This window comes from Sceloporus occidentalis, unplaced genomic scaffold, assembly GCF_023333645.1.
Source record: "Sceloporus occidentalis isolate IW3139 unplaced genomic scaffold, rSceOcc1.0.p SCAF_5, whole genome shotgun sequence".
Classification (NCBI taxonomy): Eukaryota; Metazoa; Chordata; class Lepidosauria; order Squamata; family Phrynosomatidae; genus Sceloporus; species Sceloporus occidentalis.
In genome coordinates this window covers 80,733,841-80,755,631 of record NW_028316985.1, presented here as the reverse complement: position 1 = coordinate 80,755,631, position 21,791 = coordinate 80,733,841, and the positions used below count along the sequence as shown (strand labels likewise).

General features: G+C 39.2%; 1 protein-coding gene across 8 annotated transcripts in view; it reads left to right on the top strand.

The window, feature by feature from the left end:
• The window catches only part of KIF21A (kinesin family member 21A), a 118,348-nt gene that overhangs the window by 35,972 nt on the left and 60,585 nt on the right, over window positions 1-21,791 (top strand). For all 8 annotated transcript variants that reach the window (XM_089524490.1, XM_089524488.1, XM_089524487.1 and 5 more), the window contains exons 2-9: window positions 2,234-2,456; window positions 4,929-5,111; window positions 9,362-9,511; window positions 10,996-11,130; window positions 13,935-14,102; window positions 15,852-15,967; window positions 19,688-19,883; window positions 21,367-21,556. In XM_089524490.1, coding sequence (XP_089380616.1) covers window positions 2,234-2,456; window positions 4,929-5,111; window positions 9,362-9,511; window positions 10,996-11,130; window positions 13,935-14,102; window positions 15,852-15,967; window positions 19,688-19,883; window positions 21,367-21,556 — 1,361 coding nt within the window. The remainder of the gene's footprint in view (window positions 1-2,233; window positions 2,457-4,928; window positions 5,112-9,361; window positions 9,512-10,995; window positions 11,131-13,934; window positions 14,103-15,851; window positions 15,968-19,687; window positions 19,884-21,366; window positions 21,557-21,791) is intronic.

The following is a 21,791-nucleotide window of genomic DNA, read 5'->3' as shown; positions in this document are numbered from 1 at the left end:
GTGCCTCCCATAGTCCCTATGAACAAAAAGCAATTGGATAGACAGTTTAATCTTTCTTCAACACCAGCAAATAGAACACATTCTTTACCATTAAGCAAGCAGAAGATCTGCTTAGGCCAGTGGTCCCCAGACTTTTTGAGGCTACTGCCTCCTTTTCTCTTGCATAACAGCCTATTTCTTGATATTAGGTCTACTCTTCTACTACATATTCAAAAATAACCAATCTTGGTTGATTCTCCCTTTGCACCTTATCACTTTGGGTCAGAAACTGAGCAGTTGGCTGAGCAGCAACTGAGAAGCTTCTCACCCATGCTAACTTTGCAGCAAAGGTGAGTCTGGGCAAGAGGCCTTTCGGTCACAGCTCAGCCTACTGTTTAGTTGCTACACTGAAGATGATCAGGTGCAAGGGTACAAGCTTGACCCTGGCAAGGAACGACTCTTAATTCTTCTTCATCAGAGCAGAGAGGGGTTCAGTCAGTGTGTGTGTAGGGGGCTTACAGAGGCCACATGCTCTGGATGAGACTGGCATGGACAGGAAAGTGAAAGAACCATTCCAAGGCAAAGGACTCCTTCCAAGAGTCAACCCCAGATACTTGTCCCCCTCCTTCCTCAGAGACATGTCATCCCCACACAACTTCAAGGATCCCCTCCCCAATTTCTTCTGCTACCTCTTTTCTTGGTCTGTCAGATGAAAGAAAGCAGGAGCAACAACACAGCTCGAGTCTGCTGGCCAAGTCCCAGCAAAGCTCACAAAGGTTAAGCAGGGTCCCACTCCTTTTTGCTGCTGTTTCTCCCCCACTGCCACATGCTGGAACTCCTCACTCCAGTTAGTCAGTCTGTCACAAAATGATGCCACTCTGAACCATAGAAATGATGCTCTGTGCCCAAGGCTTGCGAGAGTTTCCTGCTACTACTAGCGAAAGACGTGGCTAAAGGAGTGAGCTCATGTGAGCAGGCAAAGAGCAGGAGACATCATACATGAAGTGATCACTGAGGCTTTGTAGTCATTATAAGGGAGCCTGAAAAGAGGTTTTATGCAACCTTCATCACCACCATGGTGCTAAAGGCTGCTGGTTCCCCTTGTCTTTCTTGCATACCATACTTTGATTGAAGGCCCCTCTGCCATCCCCTTTTCCTTCACTGTCCTGCTGCTGCCCCCTTTTCCCTCACCACCTCCCTGGATCTTTCCACTGTCCTCCAGGGTGTGTCTGTGTGTACTGCTCACTGAAAATCCTTGTATTAGATAGTAAAGGCCTGGCTGCCTAACACATGGATCTCTCCTTCAACACTTTACTGCCACCTGAGGTTACTTTGCCTAATAAGTAGAGCTGGCACTGATGCATTTTTGCATGTAGCCTGTTATTCGTCCATCAGTTTATTCTGATTCTGTTTGGGATTGTGACTAAAAGATTTTGTACAGTATTCTTAGATCGTCAAGTTGGAAATGAGGACTGTTAGGTATTGTAATACTCAGAAACATTAGGAAAACTGCAGTACGAAGAAAACAGAGTGCTGTAATTGCTATTTGGGTTACAAAAAGAAGGCTGCAATTGTTAGTCTAGTATTGAACCATATGAGCCACATGTTTTTTCCCTTTGAAATGTGAAAGGGATATTTATCACCTGCAAACTACTGTGGGGGTGGGGAAGACATTATTTGTTCTTTTTTTGTCATCATCTTAGGGTTTTGTAAACTAAACTGGAATGATTTGTTCCCTATCCTTGTTACTACAGGGATAAGTCTATTCAAGCCAAAGTTGTTTGCTTTTGTAGGCTTCTGCAGTTTTAAAAATAGTGTGAATGACCGAGAGCTTTCTGTTCTGCTGTCATTTCATCGTTGGATAACTTCTGTAAGGAGTTACATGTTTGTTCATTCACAGAAAAGTCCCACTGAGTTCCATAAGAGTCTGTCCTGAGTAATTTTAACTAAGGTAGCCACTTCAGAATAGCAAGAGGCCAATTTGAAAGATAGATGGTGTATACTAGAGACTTGGATACACCTTTCCTGGCCACATGCTTGTTCTGGCATTTTTGGATTCAAATGAACTTCAGAAAAGCATATCAAGATTTGGATAGTACTACTTGTCCCTTGGTGGAAGTGAAAGGTAGTGTTTTGATCAGTCTGATGCTTTTAATTTATTGAGATTTTTTTTAAAAAAAGCAGATATGTATTTTGTTTGCTTCCAGGGATGTAATGCTTAGCCTTTTGATTTTTTCCACCTGTCTCCTCACAGAATCAGACCTCAGCTAGCCAAAGAGAAAATTGAAGGATGCCACATCTGCACATCTGTCACACCTGGAGAACCTCAAGTGTTCCTGGGGAAAGACAAAGCCTTCACTTTTGATTATGTGTTTGATATTGAATCTCATCAAGAGGAAATTTACGTCCAGTGCATAGACAAACTGATCGAAGGCTGCTTTGAAGGATATAATGCTACTGTGTTTGCTTATGGTCAGGTAAGCATTGTGTATGTTTCCAAATGAACTGTTTGCTTTTCAGTCATGGCAAACATTTTTTGAAGTGAATAAAAAAGCAGTTGTAAGGAAGGATTGGTTTCATTCAAGCGCGGGTTGAATTTCACATTTTGACAGAGGTGAAAACAAATATGTAGATTGCAATGTGTGAGAAGTTAGTAACATTTAAATAATAATTTCTTGATACATTTGAGATGGAAGTGCAAAGCAGCAGCGTCCTGCAAGTATGGCTGGGCTGTTAATAGTGAAGCAAGAGAGTTTGGGAAAGCACACACTCCTACTTGAACTTGAACCAAAAGCAACTGAGGAAGTAGACTGAAATCTATGAAAGCTCATGCTGCCAACTTCTTTATTTCATTTAGTCTCAAAGGTGCTACAAGTTCTTTCTATATGCTGATCCTACTTGGGCTGTTTGCTGTTTGCCTTTAAGTCATTTCAGACTTATGGTGACCCTAAGTGGGACTTATCATGGGGTTTTCTTGACAGCTTTCTTTGGATGGGCATGGGGGTTGCCTTTGCCACGATCTGGGTGTGTATGATTCTGCCCAAGATTACCCGGTGGATTTCTATGGCTGAGCTGGAATTCAAACCCTGATCTCCAGAGTCATAGTCCAGTGCCCAAACTACTATACCATGCTGGCTCCTCATGTGAATTGTAGTGAATCCAATGGAAAGGATCCATCTCAATCAGAGTAGGGCTTGGAGGTTCCTTTCACAAACCTATTGATGTAGTTACAGCTTTGAGCCCAAAGTAGTTCACTACCATTATGTACTAAAAAGCGATTAGTTGCAGCTACAGTTCAAAGTATCATGAAAATACTTAGCTAATATTATAGTTATGTTCTGGCCTAAATACCCTGAAGGCACTAGAACCTGTCTGATCTTGGAAGCAGAGTAGGGCTGGCCCTGATTAGTATTTGGATGGGAGACCACCAGTGAATACAAGGTGCTGTAGGCTATATTTTAGCGGAAGGAACTAGAAAAAAAGAATACCTCTGAGTATTCCTTGGCTAAGAAAACTCTGTGAAATTCATGGAATCTTCCTAGGTTGAAAGGTGGCTTGAAGGCACTTGCACACACACACACCATTATAGTCATAGTTCTGAAAGGAACTCTACTTTCTTGTTGTCAAAAGTAGGCCACATCTATAAAAATAACTTCAGGTTGAGTCTCCCATATTCAAAATGCTTGGACCAGTAGTGTTTTGGATTTTTTTGGATTTTGGAATGTTTTAATATACGTAATGAGATATCTTGGTGATGAGACCCAAGTCTAAACATAACATTCACTTATACACATAGCCTTAAGCTAATTTTATACACAATATTTTTAATAATTTTGTACATGAAACAAAATTTATATATACTGAATCATTAGAAACAAAAATTGTCTCTATCTCAGTTAATCATATGGAAGATTTTGGAGTATTTTGGATTTTGGAATTCCAGACAATGGATACTCACAATTAGGGCTATATTGCAACTGAAATTGCTTTTTCTCTTAATAAAACACATAGAACTGGGCACCTGATTTCCTCAATTTATGTGTTTGGATCCTTGTTCAGTAATAATAAGTTAGTATTATGTACTCCATTTTTTGACCCTCTAAATAGCCAGATTGGTTAGTGGTATATCCAGGAGTATTCCACCAATATTAATATTATACCAAGATTAAAATCATTCCACTGGCTGCCAATTAGTTTCCAGGGAAAGTAGAAAGCATTGGTTATTACCTTAGAGGCCCTACATGGTTTGGGTCCAAATCACCTACACACCTACACCTTTATAATCTGCTTTGTACACTCAGGTCCTTTGGGAAACACCTATGGCCCAAAACACATGGGCCAAAAGCTCCAGCTTCGGGCCAATCTCCCCAGATTGGGCCAAAGCTGTGCAGCGACCACCTAATGTTGGCCAGTGCCACTAACAAAAGGAGTGCAAAAAAGCACTCATTGCTGGTGACCCATCTGGGCCTGCAGCGTCTGGTTGCCCTGGTTGGCCTGGTCCTATGTCATTGGTGTGACTGGGACTGGAGCAGCCAGAGGTTGCTCCAAGCTGCTGGTCTGCTTGACCTCTATGTTAGTCAGCCAAAATAGGCTCACTGTTACCCAGAGGACATTTTCTTCCTCTGCCTCTGGACTGTGGAATTACTTGCTGGAAGATACTCCTCAGCTCAAGACACTGTTTGAGTTTAAATCAGCAGTAAAGACCAGTCTCTTCCTGCAGGCCTATCCAGCTTATTTTTAAATTATGGGTTTTAAAGTAGTTATAGATGGATTTTAATGTATATGCATGCATTGTGTTATTTGTTTTGTTCTGCTGGAGTCAAAGAGTTTTTTCATCAGCCTTGAGCTTTCAGTATCCATAACTTGTGCTCTTTAATATGAAGTAAGACTATGCATAAGTGCAGTAGATGTTTGTTGCATATTACTGATGGTAGGTCTCTTAAATGCAGACAGGAGCAGGTAAAACATACACAATGGGAACTGGATTTGATGTGAACATAATGGAAGAGGAACAGGGCATTATCCCACGTGCTGTAAAACACTTGTACAGGTGTATTGAAGAAAAAAAGCATGCAGCTATTAAACAAGGACTTCCTCCACCAGAATTTAAAGTGAATGCCCAGTTCTTAGAGGTAAGCCTTCACATTTCAAATATTTTCCTGAGTTAAGTTGTTAGTAGATCTTAATTAGTACATATGCACTTCTGATTGTAATGGTGGTAAAACTAATGTTAGCTTAGTAGACATGCATTCTCTTTTTGCCTTGCTTCTAAATGGATCCTGCTAATCTTTATATTTGTTTTAGGCAGGGAGGATAGGAAACAAATTTAAATTTCCTTATCTTGAGTTAGAAGCTTTTATATTGTGGAACATCATCAGGTGATACTCTTGCAAACACAAGCTATTTAGTGCTTGCTTGAAAGCCAAGGAAAAATCCCTTGTTCATACAAGTCAGTAAGTTGTCTCCTATCTTAACGGGACAACGTACTTGAATAAGGACAGTGAAATGTGTCCTGTTTTCCTGTTTTCCACTTCCACATTTGGACTTCTGAGGGAAGTTAGTTTTTACATGCCTTTCTGCATAATAGTATATTTTAACAACAGCCAAGATACTAAAATTATAGACTGCAAAAACTACCTATCTCCTGGTGCAGATAAATGGACAGGTATTCCATTTGTGCCAAATTAGAAACAAAATAATAAATCTAGTTGGACTGTCACTCTTAAGTACAGTATTAAAGCTTTCTGGCTAATATTTATCTACTGTCGAGGAACAGATGGGTATGCAAACCACACAATATGAAGGTAAACCCTTTGGTTCCCCTTAGGTCGAAGTTCGCTGTATGAATGGTTTTGGTGTTAATCATTTGCTATGGGGGGAGGGAGGATAGAAGGTAGAGAACCAAACACTTGCAAACAAACCAAACTAATTTACAAAAGGTACTTCAGCCTTTAAGTGTTTCAACTAATAATGTTTAAGAACTGGTTTACCTCTAAAACATGTAATCTTCTTTTGAATGAAAACTGCAACCCTAAATATGTTAGGTTCAGTAATTTGTTTGAGGACAGAGAAATAGAGGGATGTACATGCTTGCTATGAAAAAAAAAGATAACCCTCTAAGACATTCTTAAAAAACAAAAACAAAATAAAACAGTTCTGCCAGTCTGTGTGTGTGTGTGTGTGTGTGTGTTTTATAAAGAGATATCAAATATATAGAATGAGCAAATATATAAAATCTGTGTTTGTACTTCCTAGTCACTAACTAAAAGAATAGCTGTGTTCAGTTGTAGTTACTTTGTCTTGCAGGAGTGTTCCTCCCTACTCCTCTGACATTTCCGCATTTTGTTGTGCTATAATCTGGAACTGAAATGAATTTCATTGTCATAGTTATATGTGTGTATGGTGGACTTGCCATCTGTGGATTTGAGCATCTGCTGATGGCAAGCACGTGTTATCCCCAATGGCGGCATCTGCACCCAGCCATGCCGTCATTGGAGCCAACTGCACTGAAGTCCTCCATCCCTTCTCTGGGGCTTCTTCCCTGGGCTTGGCTTTGGAGGTGGAGGTTGGAGCCCTGGAGGGAGCTGGAACTGGGGGCAGGGCTTGGGTCTTAGAGCCTAAAGGTTCTGTCCCTGGTGTTGGGGCTGGGGGATGGGGGGGCTCCGAGACCCAAGCCTTGACCCTGACTCTGGCTCCTTCTGGCCGACAGAGCTCCAACCTCTGCCTTAGAAGTGCCCCCAAAGCCAAGCCCAGAGCAGAAGCCTTTGAGGGGTAGGGACCAGGGGAAGGAAGGAAGAGGGAGGGAGGGAGGGAGGGAAGACTTCAGTCCAGTTGTCCCTTGACCATCTGCAGATTTTGGTGTCCGAGGGGCACTTCCAAAACAGATCCCCTGTAGATACCAAGGGTCAACAATACAAAATACTCAACATTGAATATGCAAAAATTTTTTTTCCATTCACAACAGTTATGAAACATTCTTCTCCTTTCTCAGCATAAAACAGTAAATTTGGCCCGATCTAGATGGGCCTAAAGTGTGCCCTCATCACGTGCTAGGGGTTGGCCAAGGGTGCAATGCCCATATGTGCCTCACCTCTAGCATGTGACAAGGGTGTCAAAATGGCGGCACCCTGTACACACGGGCGCCACCATTTTGACGTGACGGACATTTAGCATCTGCGCATCCCGGCGTCATTGTGACACCGCGAGTACACCATTGGCACACTGTGGCATCACAATGGCGCCACAGAAAGAACCCGCTTATTGCGGGTTGTTTTTGCTGCACGATGGAGCCGTGCGGTTTACTAATAATAAACTGTTTATTTATAGCCCGCTTTTCCTTTGCAGATCAAAGCGGGTTTGTCCGCTACAGCTCCCTGGTGCAGCAAAACAAGGTGCGGATAGACCACCCTTTCTGGGCGGTCTGTATCCCGCCTTTACTTAGTTCTCATTTCTTAGAGACCTTTTCTAGTTGCATTGTATTAACAAAGCATTGTTTCTACTTTTCAGCCCCAAGCTAGTTTTTTTTTATTCTGGTGTTTTGTTTTTGTCACTTTTCATTAGGGTCAAGTGTAAAGCAGCATAGGTTGATAATTCTGCAACAAAGACCCTGCTGCTTAGTTCAGAGATGTTGCCATATTAGCCTCCAAACTGCAGACTGAAGAAGCCTCAAATAGAAAAGGCTTTCATAGTCCCCATGAGGATTTGATTCTTGCATACGTAATAGCTTCCCTGCCTATGAAAAAACTAAATTGCATTGAGTGCCCTTCCAAAGTTAATGGGAAGGAATAAACATTAGCTGGGAACATTGTTCTGTTCTATTGCTTGCAGTTACGTAGTCAAGAGCTGATTAAGGAAATTCTCCTGCTGCTTCAGCATTTCCCTTGAAAACGTCCTGAACAACATTTGCATGACTATATTGTTCTTTGGGGGAAAGGCATGTAGAAAAATTCCAGAACGTGAAGGACCTGAAGGCCTTTACAGAAATTTGTACCTATCTTCTGACCTTCCAGCATTAACAACATCCTTTCATGCCCTCCTTCTGTACATATCTATGACCATTAGGTCCTGTTAGAATGTTGCTATGCCCTTGCCTTGGATTTTTAAAAAGATGGATTTAATCTCCCAAAGTCAAGATCCACCCTGTATTAAGTGTGGGCCTGCCATTTTCAGTTATTTGCTTAAGGATGTATGTGTTTATAGGAGGGAGATGTAAAGCAGTAGCACGTGAACCTCAGTTCCACTTCCCCACCCCCATCCCAAATATTGTCATGGTTGAAATGTAATGTATGAATTGATCTTTGCAGACAAAATACTTTTTACCTCTCTCATACTGCAGAAGAGTATGATGTGATGTCTCTTGCTTCATATTCTATATTCAGCAACTTTAAGTCAGTGTAAATGAGCAGAATTTTAAAAATATATGAAGAGCAAAACTGATGATTTCCCAGATGATGATTGTGGATTGGGAGTATGATGTTGATCTCATTGTTTTGTATAACTTTATTAGCAAGTTATTATTGTAACTTAATTGTATTTTGTATTAAAGATGGTGAAAACCTGACAGGGGGCTAGAAAAATTCTGGAGTGGGGAAGTTTTTTTCATTCCCCCCCAAAGCCCCTTTTCCCTCTGGAAAAACTGGGGGAAAATGGATTCTAGAATATTCTTTTTGAAGGTTATAGACAATGTTTAAGACAAGGTTGTCATATATTTACTTCCCCCAAATTGTTTCTAAAAATGATCGACAGTAATACTTTTATATGAGACAATGCACAAGGTCTGATCGTTGCAGCTGCTAGTCTTGGTTTTTTGTTGTATTTTAGTTCTTTTTATGGGAATGAATGTTTTATGTCAGTGTGACACTATAGAGACCTAGAGGAGACAAAATAATTTTGTCGCTTTTACTAATGGTAATGGCTACTTCGGTTTTTGTTTTTATTTTTGCCTGTTTTTCATAAACTGGCAAAACTGAGAAGGTTCCTTGAATTCCAGGACCTTGTAACTCCATTTGTAGCAAAAAGTAAAACAATTCAGTTTGTAGTTATTGTCCAAATAAATGGTACATTTCATTTACTAAACATGATTATTTTATGCCAGTCTAAATTATATATCATACTTTTTGATTTAAAGTAAGAAAGTGACTTTCAGACTGGAAAGGATACCAGTCTCATCCTCCCCATTTTTCTGAAAATGTATGTTTTTCCCATTCTCCTCCAAAAACACCCACCCCTGGCTTAAAATTTTCTGGAAATTTTATGTCTCTGTTTTGAATTAGTCTTTTAACCAAGAGCTGTCATAAGAAAACTGCATCATTTTGTTCATCTTAAGTTGTGCTGAGCTTAATTGTGCATCCTAATTATACTGTCTTTTTTTCTTTTAAATTAGCTTTACAATGAAGAAATACTTGATCTCTTTGATACAACACGTGACATTGATTCAAAGAACAAAAAATCAAATATCAAAATTCATGAAGATTCAGCAGGAGGAATATATACAGTGGGAGTCACAACACGGAATGTGAATGCAGAATCGGAGGTACCACTACCCACAAATCCCCCATACAAATAACTAAAAGTAGATACATTTTAAAATATGTGATGAAGGGTTTATATGCTACTCTGCTTTTCAGTTTTTCTAGATCCTCCATGATTCCTCTTCTTCTCTAGCTTTTCATCTCCCAAAAGTATGTCTACTGGATAGGTTCAGTCCTTCATTAGATAGAATTAGGGTTTGTTTCCCTTATTACCCACTTTTCCATGAGCCTGCTGATACTTTTCTGTTGTGCATAAATGAGCCACCATGGTGTAGTGGTTTGAGTACTGGGTTATGATTCTGGAGACCAGGGTTCAACTACAAAACTCATTGGGTGACCTTGGAGTTTATCACACGGGAGGAATTTCTCTTAATTTCGAATGAAAAGAAAGTAGGGTAAGTTCAGCGAATTTATGTGAATTCGAATTGCATCCGAACTGCCCGAAAATAGCTTGCCATTGCCCAAAATTGCATATGGTACTCTATCACACAATAACGTGAAACCCCATGATTGCGTTCAGACTGGCTTCCCATTGCCTGAAATTGCGTGTGGTAGTCTATCACGCAATAACGTGAAACCCCATGATTGTGTTCAGATTGCCATTGGATTATACTTCCAATTTCCTTTGTCTGATAAACTCCCTTGAGCAAGGCAAAGTCTCTCAGCCTCAGAGGATGGCAATAGCAACCCTGCTCTGAAGAAACTTGCCAAGAAAACCCCATGATAGGTTCACCTTAGGGTAACTAGAAGTTGGAAACAGCTTGAAGTGCACAACAAGAAAAGGATAGGAGATGAGGCTGCTTGCTCCTAGGTTTTTTTTCCCTGAACCTTTGAGACCAGCAAAACTCACTCTCCAGTGTTTTGGCTCACCTCTCATTATACTGTTTCTCTGGCTGTTACTGCTGTGGCATTAAATATTCAGAGCACTTTTACAGGGAACAGAAGGAGAAACAATACAAAGGCACACTCTGCCAGCATGCCTTTGGTCACTATAACAACATAAAGCGGTATTCTGTTCAGTGAAAGCAGGTCAGTTTCTGCAGTCCACGGACTTAGCCCAGTTTGATAGGTTTTGAGATTCATCATCATTTACTTCTCCCAATTTTGGGCATGTGCATTTCTCTGAGTATCTTCTGCAAGATTAAAATACCAGGCACGTCTTAATTATTAATTCTCTACTAAGTTGACATATAGTTTCTGTAACTTGATAGCATGGAGATGCATTGATCACAATAGTTTCTTTAGAAGCTTTTTCAAAAATGCACCGAATAGCCTTTTTTGAAGCAGGTGTATTTTCAGCTGTTTAGAGGCGTATGCTTTGAAGGCCTCATGAAATTTTGTATGTGTTTCAGAGAATTGAAAAAGAAATGTGAAAATAATATGTTTCTTTATTATTCTAATCTTCAGAGTAGTTAGGCTTGTGATTCACATGCCCATTTGAAAAAATAAAAACAATCTTTAGCACTTCCCCTCTATTGTTATACAGATGATGCAATGTTTAAAGCTGGGTGCTTTATCTCGAACCACTGCCAGCACTCAAATGAATGTCCAGAGCTCCCGCTCACATGCAATCTTCACCGTCCACTTATGTCAAACTAGAATTTGTTCTCAAATTGATGCAGTAAGTATCTTAAGGTTTGATGGGTTTTTTTATGTTGAAAAAAACGTGTTGGGTGTGGGTGGGAGCAGGAGACACACTTGGAAATAACTTTGGAGTTTGTGAAGGCTAGGTGAGTGTTATTGGAATTGTAGCCAGAACAATTTTTGTTGCTTGAGTGAGTGATTGATTTAATAAATCCCACCTTTATCCCAGTATGGAACCCAAGCATTTTTTCACATGCTGTTGTCCCACATTACATTGGTTCTGTGGAATCTGCAGGAATGCTACACCTTCCTGTGATGCCAAGGTGTGATATGAGATTATCTGTGTCTCTCTACTCTTGTGGCCATCATTGTTGTACCTCTGGATCAATGTTGGAAGAGAGAGAGTTGTTCCATTAACTCTACCCACATAGTCAAAATCTTCTTGGGTTATCGTAGTAGCCCAAACCTCTGTACCATATTAACAGCATAACACCAGAGCCCAGAGTGCCTATGCTGCCTGGAGAATCTGGGAGTACTAGAGGCTGTGCAGACTGCTCCTAAGGTGTAGCGTGCAGCTGCCTGCAGCTGTGTGGATCAGGGCCGCAGCAACAGCATGCTGCAGCCCCAATCTGGCCTTTCCAGGGTACAAAAAGGAGCTGCAAAAAGTGGCTCCTTTTGTTTCCTGAAAGGGTATGATAGGTGTGGCGCTGTGGCTTTAAGGCACTCCTTTGGTGCTGCATTGTGTAAATACAGCACCAGAGGAGCACTGTAATGCTGTGCGCCGTGTAGAGCAGTGCGCGGCATCACACCTCCATGGGGCAGAGTTGGGGTGTTTGTCATATGGATGCTACACCCCGACTTTACCCCCAAGCTGGTCTTAATGGCTGGTCTGCACAGTCCCCTAGCCACATTAGTACTAGGGGTGTGCATGTATCCCCAGTATTGGTTTATGTCTGGTCTCATGACCACACCAGCTGTGGGTGAGGGTTGGTTCACGCCATGCATGTGCATATATGCATAATCAAATAGCCTTTATCTTTTTTCAATCACCAACTTTATTCCCATTGGATTGGGTTCATATCTGAGCAGTTACCTCAGCCCTCACATGTGTTGCCTCTGCCCCATCTAATTTGCTATATCATTGAAAAAAATTAATTTCCATGAAATTGGATGTACGATTGGCATATGATGCAGTCTTATACAGGTCTACTCAGATGTGATTCCTACTTAATTCAATAGTTCTTACTCCCAGAAAAGTGTTTTATAGCACTTGCCCCATGAAACACCCTCCAACACCCTACTCAAAAGGACATTTTAAGACAAGCAAATAGTCAAAGACCAAAGCTTCAAAGCTTCACATATCTGGAGTGCAATGAAAAAAATAAACAATGGTACTGATCCTTCCAGCTCTTCGAAGGCAAATAGGAGCCCAGGGGACACATCTCCAGCAACTCAGTTTCACCCACCCACCAACCAACCAGTCACCAACTCTATAGTTCTATGTAGTGTAGTCAACAGAAAGCATTTTTCCTGATAGGTGATGAGTAAGCATTACACCATTTAGGAGTAAATTCTGCTAATATCTGTAACACCTATCAGGAGGTTTTGCAAGGTTTTGGAGATCAGTGATCAGGGTAATTGAGGCTGAGGCCACGTTTCAGTAGATTCTGAATTTCAGTAGATTCTGAATTTGCTGAGTAGAAGGGATTCCTTAATATACTTAACTGCATGAAGTTTTGGTCAGCCTTTTTTGAAATGTAGATTGACAAGTATTCCACATTCTTTTTCTTTAACGACAGCTGAAAGTAGTACAGGTTCTCTTCATCTCAGGGCAGGAGGTTTTTAAGAAAGCTGAAAGTTGTTTAAGACAGGGATGAAAATCTTGCAGCCCACTAGATGTTGTTGGACAGTAAGTCCCTCATCGTTGGCTATGCTGGCCAAAACTGGTGGAAACTGCAGCTCAACAACATCTCGGGAGCTGTGTGTCCCCCTCACAATGAGGTCTGAGGAGTGTGATGTCCCCTAAAACATGGTTGTTAAACATGTATAACACATAATTCCAGATTCTAACATGCTTAAAAACTGTTCTTTTTGTTATTTTTCAGTGCACTGTCTTCCAATCTGTATTGCTGGCTTGCCTCAAATGTTCAGGACAAATCTCTTTGTCACCATGAGTGCAGGGGAATGCCATGGACTATTATGTTCAACTTAAAATAAATCAGTATTATTGGGCTAAACACTTTCTTGTACTTTTAGTGTGATGCTGAGACATCTAACAGTTGAGAGATTTCTCAATCATAGGTACTACCAGGCCACCAGTGTAAAATGTTTCTTTAACTTGTAATCATCTGGGTCACAACAGAAAACAAAACTGGTAGTTCCTGGTGGATCAACACCTCACTGTTTAAGGATGAAGGTGACATAATTGGATCTGTGGAGAAAATAGTGCTGAAGTAATGCATAGTCAATGTCTTTCTGGATGTGATTTTACTTTTTCCCTAATTTTCCTTTCTACTCCTCTTTTTGCTTGGAAGGGAACAAAAGTGATATTCTTAAGAGCTAAATATACATAATGTTAAGACATTTCTAACAGCTCAGGTTCCTTGGAAAGTCCTTTTTTTGTAAAGGAGAAAAAAGAGCTGTCCAAGATGTTGAAGAAGGTAATAAGATGTAATGGGAAAACAGAAAGTTATGGTATTACTTTTTATAAAACTAATGATTGAATGCTGTCCATATGTTACAGAGTTCATTTTCTGGATTTCTAAATATATTGTGGCTTTAAATGGAGCTTTTGTTTAAAGTTCTAACTGTAATTTTATAGATTTTACTTTTTCACCATAGGACAACATGACAGATAATAGAATAATATCAGAGTCATCAGAGCTGAATGAGTTTGAAACTCTTACGGCCAAGTTTCATTTTGTGGACCTGGCAGGGTCTGAACGATTAAAACGTACAGGAGCCACTGGAGAGAGAGCGAAAGAAGGCATTTCTATCAACTGTGGACTAGTAAGTTTAAGTTTTTGTTCTGCCTTGCCAGTAAACACTGTTAATTGGAAGATTCCTTGAACCTGAGATACTTAATGCACAGCATTAAGTATCTCAGGTTAATTATATTGCATTTCTTCTGCTCCCTTTGTCATCAGTCCCTCTATGGCCAAGAAGGGGGGCCTTTACCTACATCAGCCTTCAATTGAGACCACTTTTAAACATGACCTTAACAAATATTTCAAACAAAATGTGGGCCTCTGACCCCACATCCATCACATATTTTCTCCTGTATGATTTTTTTTTTTTTTTGGCATCTTTGATGAAGAAGCCAGTTACCTTTGAATGCTGGTGTGTTGCATTTTGTGCCCTTTGTTTGGCCAAATACAACTGCTACTATAATTATATAGTAAGGAGGAGTATTGGTTGCAGCAGGACCAGCAAGCGATGGCAACTAGAATATATTTTATCAATTATTTCATTTTAGAGCTTTCTTGGAAATGTGGTATTACTAAATATTCAGTTTTAAAAACCCAGTATATCTGTAATTCTAATTGTAGCAATTGTTGCTAGCTTAATGCAGATAGCATAACTGCTTGTTCTCTAATTAAAATTAGCAAAGTACCTTCAAATTCCTGTGTTAAATCCTTGATCTGGACTAACTTAGCAAGTTCTGAAGAACATGCAGTGGTTGCATATTAAATGACAAACCATGTTTATTGGGAATTCATTCACTAGAAGGGTGGGGTTGGAAATGTGGAGTGCACACAGTCTTGCAGTCACCAACTAATTCCTTAAGCCTAGTTAATCATTGTTCATGTTGCACCTGAAGATGTAAGTAAACACAGCAAAGCAAAGATGATTATAGCAAAGCTAGGATTATTACCATTCCTATGAATAGGCACTGTGCCTTCATCTTGTGTAATATTTATGTTTTCCCTAAAATTGTCACATACAATTGTATTTTTCAGCTATTTGCTCCATTGTACCTCCCATACTTGTGGGTATATCTTCCTATACATATATAATCTAGTAAATAAATATGCTGATATTTTGCTGGCCACGAGGTTTATTTATTTTGCATGTGAGGCCAGTCATCATTTTTCTGTAACTGAATTGGTCTGTTAAAACACCATCTCTCCTTCCCCACAATTCTAAAGGATAATTCCTATGTATCTTGGATGGGGAACCTGTGATCCTGTAAAGGTAGCAGAACTACATTTCCCACAATGCCTTGTCATTGGCTATACTAGATAGGACTAATTGGAACTGAAATACACAAATATATGGAGTGCCACAGGTACTTCACCTCTGCTTTATATGAAGCATCATCATATTTTAATGTAATATAATTTTGAGTTGTTAAAACTTACTGGGCTGCCTTACAGTATATCAAATTAAGACAATTATGATTTAAAACTGTTTTTGTAGGTCAATTTTTACAAAGCAAACCCAAATACTGAAAATGACAAGTGTCAGGAATCAGGATCTATAAAACAATCATACATTTGTAGGCAGGAACAGTGTGTATAGTGAAGCTTTTCTGTTTCCCCTGCCTCAGTAGGCAAGCCACTTCTAAAACTGAACAGTGGCATGATTTGTTAGCAGTGAGAATTATTGTAGCTAAAAAAATGATGTACATTTCTTCTATGTGCATTGACTCACACACCCTTTCTGGTGCATCCAACTCTTGACAATAACATTTGTAATTGTGTCAATGTCTGCTTTTACTTGTTTGATTTTTAATTGATTTTTTTTAATATTCTTTAGTTGGCATTGGGCAATGTAATAAGTGCACTGGGAGATAAGAGTAAGAAGGTTACTCATGTCCCATACAGAGATTCAAAGTTAACACGACTATTGCAAGACTCTCTCGGAGGAAACAGGTATGGGCAAGAACGTATTCAAGATTGTATTGAACCCTATTTTAAAAAGGAATGATTTTAAAAGAATAATTAACTTGCTATTGCTAAGGCTAAAGTATATCAATACAATAAAATGTAAAACCTAGGTTAGATTTATATAGATCTTTGTGTATCTTGATTAAAACAGTAATTTTCCTCCTCACTGGAGGAAAAAAGAATTGTGACACAATTCATCCTTGTATTATGGATAATCTGAGAAATTTCTGTCAAAATAAATGAGGAAATTGGCACCTACCCTTTTTAAGATCCATTGAACAGAAAATCTGATGTTGAAACCAGAATACAGGACAAGTAAATGATCTACTAAATGGAATACTCACTTTGATATGCATTTATTCTCTGATTTGGATACATTATTAAAACAGAGGGTTTTTATAATAAGTTTTTTAAAAACATAGCCTTTGAAAAGACATTAGTTTGGGCACAGAGATCTAGTGTTCTTAAAATTTAACATGAAGGGAAGCATCCTTCTCGACTCACCATCCGGTGAATTTGCAACCTTGGGCAGCTTGATGGATCAGGCAGTGCCATTTCCTTGAACTGCTGGTGTGTTGGTCTATGACTGTAATAAAGTTGAACTGAACTGAACTTGCACTGCTGGGATCCATCTTCTTCCAAGAAGGCTGAGCACCTTTGTTCAGGGTCTGGAGAAATGGTGGGAACCTCAAACCAGTGGGAATTGATGTTTTTTGGCTGGTGGGCAGGACTTGGGGGAAAAGACAGGAAGTTTTCTCTCAGGTCCAGTATGAGGGCATATAAGCCAACTTCCTAATGTTATGGGCAGCTGTAATCAATAACATTGTGGCCTTGTTTTCTCCAGTTTGTTGTGGCCTGGTACAATTCTGTTGTGGTTTTGGTTTTAGAAGCAAGGGTCCCTTGGATCTGCCAATAGATAATGTGCAGGTGTCTTTTTTTTCCACTCCACTGCTTTAGAAATTCATAAGTTCATCACAGGAATGGCTCCCGGGGCTCCTTTTGTTGCAGTTGTTTCAGGAGTCCTGTTGAAGCCTGATGGCACATGGGGCTACCAGGTTTCCTTGGTTCTCCCTAGTTCCCAGGGAGTGCAGGAGATAATAGGAAAGAAGTGTTGCTTTACAAAAATGGCTTTCTAGTTTGGCAGTGCTAGTGGAAAGTGCAAATCTGCAGATACCAGATAGAAACTATAGGATAGGGGCTATGTTCTGTTGGCTTATACTTCTATGAGCCCGAATTTAAAAGAGCACTCAGATGTACTATGCAGAATACAATTTTTTTATATTGTACAAGTTTTTTTATTATTATTTTAGGGGGAAAATGTGGTAAAAATATTAAGCTAAACTAAATACATGCTCTAAATTTCAGATATTTTTATTCCAGCTATTACAAATTTTAGTGTTATTGAGGTAATGTATATACAGATGTATGCAGTTTAATAGTATGGTTGTGTAAACTGTCTTCATTGAGCCATAATGTAATTTTGTTTAAAAGAAGGATGGAGAATTTAAGGAAAGGTCACAAAATGTATTGTGCAGTGTTGTGCACAAAATGCAGTGCAGTGTAAGCAAAACAACAACAACAAAAAACAAGATAATCTTGGAAAACCTGAAAGCCATAGCAGCAGGGAAAAATGGGAAGACGTGCACTGGGACATTGGATGACTAATTCCACAAAGTAGCTTTTTCCATATTTAATTATGGATTGTCATTGGAAGGTTTATAATCTGTTATTAAATTTGGGTAGTATTCCAGCGATCAACATTTCTGATTTACAACATAAGTGCACATTTCTGTTATTCTTTCTCTCCATCCTAATAACTGTCTACATTTGCATTGTTGCTACTCAAATGCCTTTTTGCTAAATTTGTTGTTGTTGTTGTTGTTAACTGCCCTCAAGTTGATCCTTACTCATGGCGACCCTGTGGATGAGACATCTCCAAGACCCCATGCAGTTCTGCAGATTCAGGCCCATGGCCTCCCTAGATGAGTCTAGTCATCTGATGTGCAATTTTCCTCTTTTTCTATGACCTTCTACCTTTCCTAGCATTATCATCTTTTCTAGTGAGTCATGCTTTTTCATGATGGAGTCAAAGTGTGATAGCCTCAGTTTCATCATCGTGGCTTCCAGGGAAAGTTCAGGCTTGATTTGTTCTAGGACCTGTGTGTTTGTCCTTTTGGCCCTCCATGGTATCCTTAGCTCTAGCAAATGAGTTGATTTTCTTTCTATTTACTGTCCCGCTCTCACATCCATAAATGGTGATGAGGAATACAGTAGCTTGCAGGAATCTGACTTTAGTGCTCAGTTGTATATCTTTACTCTTTATGATTTTGTCTAGTTCTTCCATAGTTGTCCTTTCCATTCCTAGTCTTCTTATTATTTCTTGACTGCAGTCTCCATTCTGATCAATATTTGATCCAAGGTACAGAAAGTCTTTATTTCATTTTTCTTATTGTTTGGGTTGAATTTATGGAGATACTTTGTGGTCATTATTTTTATTTGCATTGTGTTCAAAAGTAAGCCAATCTTAACAGTAAACTTGCCTTACCACTTCTTCTTTAAGTTTCCTTTGTAATTATTTCAAGTCTATGGTGTTTTCCATTAATAATATGGTATCATATGCATCTCGTAGATTTTTGATATTTCTTTCTCCTCTCTTCACCCCTCTTTCTTCTGAGTCTAAACCTGCTGTTCATATGATATTTTTTTGTGTACAAGTTAAACAAATAGAATGATGGAATGCATCCTTGCCTGACTCCTTTGCCAATTGGGAACGATTCTGTTTCTCCTTATTCTGTTCTAACAGGAGCCTATTGTCTTAAGTACAGATTTCTCATCAGGAGTATCAAATGTAGTGGCACTTCCATTTTTTAAAGAGCTTTCCATAGCTTTTTGTGATCGGTTCAGTCAAAGGCTTTATTATAGTCTATAAGGCTCATGGTGATTTTATGCTGGAATTATTGGTACACTCCATTAACATTTGTATGTTTGTAGTGTAGTTCCTAATGCCTTTTCCTTTCCTGAACAGTACTTGTACCTCTGGGATTTCTCTCTCCATGTATGATTGGGGTTTATCCTGAAGAATTTTGAGCATAATTTTGCTTGCATGGGAAATGAATGCTATGGTCCTATAGTTGCTGCAATCTTTTGTGTCTCCTTTTTTGTGGTTGGGGATGTATATAGATTGTTTCCAAACTCTTAGCCACTGTTTTGTTTTCCATATTTGTTGATGTATTTTGGTTAACACTGGAGTCGATTCTGTTTGTGCGAATTTAAATACATTCCCTTTATTGCTTGGATGGCCTTCTTAAGGATATGGCTAAATTTTAAATAGTTTAATATGATAAATTTGTACATGTCTTCATAGTTGTACTGCCAGCTACAGCTGCCCTTCAATAGCTTTTATAAGGGCATAAATGTAGGAGGTTGGTTCTCATTTTCAGTATTGAGTATTCAGTATTCATCAGCCAGTACACCTGTAGTTTCTGATGTGTTCAACATTTTTTTTACTTTTAAGACAGAATTTTCTGGCAGTAGCAGTAGGGGGTGTGTAATACATTCTGGAGACTTTTTTTTGTGTCCATAATATGTCAATACACTTTTGTACTCTCTCTTTCTTTCTCTTTCTGTACCAGTACCAGCATATTATTCTTGCATAATTGGAGAGTTTTCCTTGAGTAATAAAATTGAATTGTGTTCATTTTGCAGCCAGACAGTCATGATAGCATGTGTAAGTCCTTCAGACAGAGATTTCATGGAAACATTGAACACTCTGAAGTATGCAAATCGAGCACGAAATATCAAGAACAAAGTGGTGGTCAATCAAGACAGAGCTAGCCAACAAATTAATGCATTGAGGAGTGAGATTACTCGGCTTCAGATGGAACTCATGGAGTATAAAACGGTAAAATTTGTCAAAGTTTACATATTTTTTCATCAATTGTATTTGTCTATTTTTGGAATCACTGCTTTGAGGGGGTTGTCCTCTTTCAGTAGCTTCATTGCCCCCCCTTGTGGCAGAGAATGAAAGAATTAACTGAAGCTCTCATAATTTCCAAGACAGTCTCCATGGCCATGTTAGCTGGGGGGGGGGGGGTTCTGCGAGATTATCTCTTCCAAACTCTGATTCCACCCCCACTGTTGCCAGTCATGCCTAGAGGTTGTATTTGTTCCCCATACCATGGTTTAACACCCCTCCCCTGCTCAGCATACTTCGGATTGAGTGAATAGCTGCTTTGTTCTGGATTGGATTCACAGTTAGCTAATTCTGGAACCTAATCCAGAGTTGTCTGAGGCTTGAAAGCCCCCAGAGAAACTTCATCTGCAAAAGATTATTTTGTTGACTTAGGTTTCAGGGGCAGTTCTATGCATTTGGTAGACAATGACTTAGCTATTTATTTCTGCAAAATTATAATCAAAGTGATACAATAACTATTGTATAGTATACAGGTGGCATTTAATCCTTTTCTATGCAGTTTAAATTACATAAATGATATAGCATCTAAATGATTGTACAAGTGGTTTTATTAAATGTATTGCTAAAGACAAGACTGATGTTTGTTACACACTTTCCCATCAAATATTAAATGTCTGCAGACGTTCTGGACTTAAATGTATTTACAAAATTGTAAATTTATTTAAGATTACTGTCAGAACTCAAAGATATAGCCGTGTTAGTCTGTAGAATCAGTACATAGAGAGATCTTGTAGCACCTTTGACTAACTGAAAGAATGAAGTTGGCAGCATGAGCTTTCATAGACTTTGGTAGTAGACTGAAGTTTATGAAAGCTCATGCTGCCAATTTCTTTCTTTCAGTTAGTCTCAAAGGTGCTACAAGATCTCTCTACATATTGTCAGAACTCAGTCAGTTTGAAAACTTTGCAGGCCTCCTATGAAATATATGTTGGAAGAACATGAAGGAAGGGATAGCACTGTGGAATTATATCATGTATTAGAAACTTGGTATTCTTGTGACATAGTTAATTTTGGTTCCAAATGTTTGATGAAGCTTTATTTTATTTTTAAGAATACAAAATCATTGTGCACAGAATCCCTATGCTTGGGATCTTCTATATAGTTCCCTAACTGAAATTAATTGCATTGCATCACCATTGTTTGAGACAATTCTTAGATATTTATAAGCAGTTTCTTAAGTGCATACCTGACAAATGTTGTATCTCTGATCCCCCCCCCCCCACCCTGATGTCATATACTAAGAACATTTCACAGTCGGATTAAGCTGTGCATTCCAAAGAAATTATAGTCTTCCTGTTGGGAGTCAGCTGAAATACTAAATTGACAGGGCGCCTAGATTTCAATTTTAAAAAATTGTTAGGACTGGGCCTTGGCAAGTGAGAAAATAATAATTATATTTACCTTCTCTTAGGGTAAAAGGATTATAGATGAGGAAGGTGTTGAAAGTATTAATGACATGTTTCATGAAAACGCCATGCTACAAACAGAAAATAACAACCTGCGAGTCAGGATAAAGGCCATGCAAGAGACTATTGATGCACTCAGAGCCCGAATCACACAGCTTGTGAGCGATCAGGCCAATCAGGTTCTTGCCAGAGCAGGTAATGTGTACTGTTATAGCAAAGAACTGTTGTGTCGATGGAACAAATTAATTGCAACATGCTTTGTACAATTATGTATTAAGTGAATGGCACACTTTGAATCAATAGCAGTCAACTGAAGGAGAGTCAGTGGTACATTTCTGTACCCATTGGTGCCAGCAGAACTGGAGATTTCTTTACATCTCCATTTATTATAGCCCTCAGTTGTGCCAGAAAATGGATGCAGACAGTTTCC